At 37.8% G+C, this 5,809-nt stretch overlaps 1 protein-coding gene across 2 annotated transcripts in view; it reads right to left on the minus strand.

Annotated features, from left to right (window-relative positions):
* The window catches only part of LOC115245574 (pancreatic triacylglycerol lipase-like), a 23,053-nt gene that overhangs the window by 8,166 nt on the left and 9,078 nt on the right, over positions 1-5,809 (minus strand). For both annotated transcript variants that reach the window (XM_029823955.1, XM_029823954.1), the window contains exons 2-3: positions 677-843; positions 277-431 (exon numbers count right to left, since the gene is read on the minus strand). In XM_029823955.1, the coding sequence (XP_029679815.1) occupies positions 277-431; positions 677-843 (322 nt within the window). The remainder of the gene's footprint in view (positions 1-276; positions 432-676; positions 844-5,809) is intronic.

Consider the following 5,809-nt stretch of genomic DNA (forward strand, 5'->3'; position numbering starts at 1 on the left):
AAAGAGTTTCTCAATTTCATTTCTATACGCGCCTCTCTGTCCAATTATTCCCGCGAGATGAAATCCGACAGACTGCTAATGCAGTTTATTGACGTATATAAGCGGTTACGCATGCGGAAATATATATGCCGTATCGGATATTTTTCGAGAAATCCATAGTTGTAGAAGAATTTCAATCTATCTCCTCCAAGTTTCACTTCTGTTGCAAAATATTATTGACTGGCTTTCGACATTTACGTCGCGTGCACGTTTATTTAAAATATTCCCTCCACTTACGTCCAAGGGATTCTGATTTGTATAGAGGATGAATCTGGTATTGATGACGTCTCGCGGCAATGGGAAAACGTTGAGGGGCCGGTGAATAAGATGGTACCAGCTCCTGGTGATGTTCAGGCAGCCCAGTTCGTCATAGCAGCGCGTCTCGTTCTCGACTATAAAAATACCATCCTTTCAATGACGCGTTAATTTTGTTAAGTTTTACTCAAATCGTGTCGTTTATTTTACGATGTGAGACTTCACGCGATTATTCTTTTTTAGACGAGTCTTAGAGAAATAAATGGGCGCGTGTATAAAAATGTAAAGAACGTTAAATAAAATATACTTGTATCATTATCTCGTTAATACTGTTTACACTGCGATTGAATTATCTGCAATCAGTTGATATGATGATAATTACAAGGTAGCCAAGGTATATTGACTTCGATCCGATCGCTGCGCGCCCACTGCCAAGGGTCCAGGATTCCGGCGGAGCAGATAACAGGAGTGAATGCGACGAGGAGCAGAACCAATGCTCCTTCACCGTTGCCGCCGACTCCTCGTCCGTTCATACCGCTCCTCCTCATCCTGCGGAGAAACACAGGGTGGGTCGATTATCATTGATATTCACGATTGAAAACGACGGTGATGGTGTAAACTCACATACTGGCACTTCGGTCACGTGTCGCTGATTCTTTTAAATTCTCTTTTTTTTTTCTATCACGTCGGATGTAATATTCCTTTTCAAAATCAAAAGGTTGTTATGACGATAAATAGAAATTAAAACTAAATTGAATATTCTTGTGTGAATTGAAAATATTGCAGGCGCACTGAATCGGATATGATGAAACCGTTGAACAGATATTGACGATTTGCCAAGGCTATGTTGGACAAATGTCGTATCGCACAGGGGGTTGAACAGTCACTAAATATCTGAAAGAGGACGAACGTCGAATCTGAAAGAGTCAAGCGCGATATTGGTGGGGATTTTCGAGCTCTCGCGAGAGAAGAAGGTCTCAATTACATCGTTTATGAGAAAAAAAGATAAATATCCAAGAAGGCCGTCCGCAATTCGCACTATAATTACCTTGAAACATCGGCGTTTGCGAAAAAAAGAAACAAATCTCTTCTCGTCTCTGGAATGACAGTTTCGCACGAGTAGTTTTATCGAACTCTTACACAAGATCGGGAAAATATCAATCATATTTTTTAAGATTATATAATTGATGTAAACAAATTTAATTGAAATTTTTTGGATTGACGATTAATTTGAGAAAAATTAATTGGAGATCGTTCGATGTGACGATTGATATAAGCGAGATTAATTAAATCGCTTGTATGTGATTAACAATTTATAAACGAATTTAATTGACATTTATTCGATTGATGATTAAAATAAGCGAATCAAAGATCATTCTATGGACAATTGGTATGAACAAATTCAATTAAAAGTTATTCGATAGACTATTGAACCGAGCAAATTTAATCGAAGACCGTTTAATTGACAATTGATTTGAACAAATTCAATTAATAATAATAATAATAATAATAATAGATAATAATAATAGAATTATTAAATAAATAAATAGTGATAATCAAATAGTAATATTATTTAAAATAATAAAAGTGATTCCGAGATGACGAAACATTGTTGAGAATAGATTAACTTTAATGGTACAAAATAATTTACAGTTAATACGAATTATTTTTCTCTTTGTTTTTCCCTCCTTTATATAACGCGTTGTATTTCTAACAATGCCCATTGTGAGATAAATCGACATCGATAATAATTCTTGCCAGACGAGAGGATCTTTATCTGCCCGAATCGTCGTTATCATAATTGCATGATATGTATGGACATACCACGATTCGCACCGCGTGTGGCCAGCATGTAATGATACGTTGGCGGTCGCGACGCGACAATAGAATGAGGAACAGTAATAATAATAATAATAGATAATAATAATAGAATTATTAAATAAATAAATAGTGATAATCAAATAGTAATATTATTTAAAATAATAAAAGTGATTCCGAGATGACGAAACATTGTTGAGAATAGATTAACTTTAATGGTACAAAATAATTTACAGATAATACGAATTATTTTTCTCTTTGTTTTTCCCTCCTTTATATAACGCGTTGTATTTCTAACAATGCCCATTGTGAGATAAATCGACATCGATAATAATTCTTGCCAGACGAGAGGATCTTTATCTGCCCGAATCGTCGTTATCATAATTGCATGATATGTATGGACATACCACGATTCGCACCGCGTGTGGCCAGCATGTAATGATACGTTGGCGGTCGCGACGCGACAATAGAATGAGGAACAGGAAGGCAAAGCTTCGTTGAACATCTCGATTACATAATCGGTATTTGTAAGAGTCTCGACGCCGTCTCTTTTCTATTTATCACGATAGCGAAAAATGCTATTAATTGCATTATACGCGATTAATGACAACGCGCGAAATCGCTTTAAGCAGTTTTCCGTCATAGGATTCTCGATTTCGAATATCGAGAAAACGTTTTCTCGCTGTTCTAGTTCCTCAGCCTTCGTTATCTTACGCAACGACGAGGAGCGAGACGTTATGTCACCGTGCATGAGTATCGCGCCTCATCGAACCTAGATTATGTCACACGCGTGTCGCACTTACGTAGAGAGGATTCACGAGTGCAGAGACATTTGCAAGTTTTTTGAAAGTATTTTCGAATGTGGCGTTATCGCACTAAAAAGTTGTCATTGATAGTCGCGCTTTCACCAGGCCGCTTGTTCGTTCGTGACGGGAAACGTCGCATTCGAACATGCGATGCCTCGTGACAATCGATCGGTTTAAGTGCATTTTCTGGTGAATAGATAGGTTGTTCCGAGTAGTTTTGAGATTCTTCAATCGGCGATAAACGCGGGAAAGTACAACGTTATTTCTTATTCCGCAAAGCGGGAAATTACTATCGTAGTGATGATCGGTGGAGAATATCTTTGTCACACGAATCAGATTGATATATTTTCGCAAAATACGCTGAAACTCAAGCGAATTCTCAGCTTGAAAATTTGGATTGCTTATGATTATATTAAGATTTTACAAAAATATATTATCGCGGAGCTAAGGCATTTGTGATGAAAAAATTTGAGAACCGATTAAAATGCGAGTTGCCCATTTTTTCGTTTGTGACAAATGAGTCGAGTTTAATCATTATTGGACAAGATCGGGCAAAATGTATCTTGGAAACGCTCGGAAGTCGAGACTTGTCGCGCGCGATATTTTCTGCATTCCAGCAGCGAGCAGCTGCATACCAGCTGTATATCCAAGCTTTTCTCGTGATCATCGACAGGCCGTTCAATGAGTCACGCGTAACGAATGCGTTGAAAAGCATTTTGCCGGAACGGTTTATTATCCGTTTCCGCCGTTATGGCAATTCCCCCGAATCGTCGTGTGTATCATTTTGTACCGAAGACAAGAGCCGCCTGATCAAACGTTCTCGGGCTTTCTGTTTTTGTGCTCTACCACTTTCCCCTAATGAATTTCTGTAATGAATATCCTAGAGGCAGAATCTCTCTCAAATGTTCCTTGTGCGTGCAATTATTTTCATTCTTTCGTATCGAGTGGTTTAATTGACGCTGATTGTTGAAATTTGTTAGAAAATTGTTCGTTTTTATATCCGGTTATTTTTCTAAATGCTTCCCTATCATTTTCTCGACATTTTATTTATCATTCGTTCGTATTCTACAATTTTGATAAATCTAAATCGTAGTGGACACATTTCAAATAGACTATTTAAAATAATTATTTACATATATGTATATAGTTTTGTTGAAACAAAATATTTTTGGGAAAATTATTTTTTATGAAATTAGACTACATTTTACGTTTCATTTATATGTGATTTAATAGAAAAATATTTCTTATTTCGCAAACACTATTTTTTGCCTATTTTTGTAACATAGGATAAATCAAGATAACGGATAAGGTATCGATAACCGCGATATCGATACCTTTCGATCAAACAAGCCTGCTCTTGGTTCGAAAATACAAGCCAGAACTGTTTTTGCGTTTCTTATTGCTCTCAACTCTCGGAAGGCGTCACGAGATGGACCGAAAGAGAACCGGTCCTTCTCTCTTTCCGCCGGTTGGGCCCCGCATTTCACCCGGGTTGTGTGTGTTATGTGATTCGGGTATTAAATAATTATTATTTCGCGAAAGCGAGAGTAATCGCGCGGTGTGACCGCGCGGCGCCAAGTCCCCGTCGAGGAAAGAGAGGCGCAACACGTCGGCCTCCGTGTAATTGTGGCCCAGATTCGGCGTCCTTCCCTGCGGCAATGCTGTACCACTTCCTGTATATTCCCCTCGCGCTCTCTCTTTCTCTCTCCGCTTCTTTTTCTCTGCCACCGTTTGTCCGCAAGGCGAAGCGTTCAGGAACGCAGCTCATCTTTTTACGTATCTCCCGGCTCGATCTTGGGTCGATTCGTGTAAACAAGTTATGTCTTACGTTAAATTCCACCTTTCTTGAAGAGATCTTTAAAATGCCTTAACGCTAATTCACGAAAAAATTAACATGATTTAATAAAACAAATAGGAGTCGAGCGTGCAATTTTTTTATACGCAAAACCTTGCAAAAATTATCTTCTCTCTCTTTCATCTTTTTTTTTTAACTAATGCAATTATGCAGTTTTTCTCTCTTACGCGAGCGAACAACGCGTCGTTGCACTGCGCTTTGCCGTGACTAATTATATAGGAAGAATGTACCGTACGTTCTGTTGTCCTGTGCGGAAACACAGCATTTTCAGCGTTCTCTTCATCGCCGAGCATCTTTTTTTTTGCGACATACGCCAATATCAACTCTGTGCAAATTTGTTGATTTTAATCCAGATTGTGTGAGAAAGTACGACGTGTGAAATTTTCTCTCTGAAAGGTTCGATCGCGTTGAAACGCTTCATTGGAATTCCAATTAAAAGAAATGCATCATCGTATTATACATTTGAATGCAATTTTTCTAAAAGCGTAGAGAGAGTGCATTTCTCATACAATGATGGGAACACATCAAATGTGCAGGCTATTAAAAACAATTATTTAAATAGTTTTGTTGTGATAAAAATATTAATTTTTTAAATTTATTTTCCATAAGAATAATATAAAGATATGACTACACGGGAATATTTATTTGAAATGCTGAAAGAAGTTGAATATCACAAGAGAAAAAAAATATATACTGTGAGACACGCTTTTATTTAATAAACCGTTACTTTTAGCTCTATCAACATTGATTACTCATCGATTACATATTCTAATGAAGAAAGATAATTTATCTGCAACATTCGTTTGTGTCTTCAAGAGTCCTAATGAATAATTCACAGGAAAACGACTCTTTTAAATTCCGGTCAACTAGATATCGCAATGATGACGACGATTCGCCGAAGGTCGTTTCTGACATCCGGACGAAAGTATCGCCAGAGGAAATCGCGAGAGTAGCGATATAATACAAGCAACGTCGGCGTCATCCTCATGACCTAATCCAATCCCCGAGACGCGAGACAGGAGAAATTCTTCTTCCG

This window comes from Formica exsecta, unplaced genomic scaffold (assembly GCF_003651465.1).
Source record: "Formica exsecta isolate Colony F162 unplaced genomic scaffold, ASM365146v1 scaffold122, whole genome shotgun sequence".
Classification (NCBI taxonomy): domain Eukaryota; kingdom Metazoa; phylum Arthropoda; class Insecta; order Hymenoptera; family Formicidae; genus Formica; species Formica exsecta.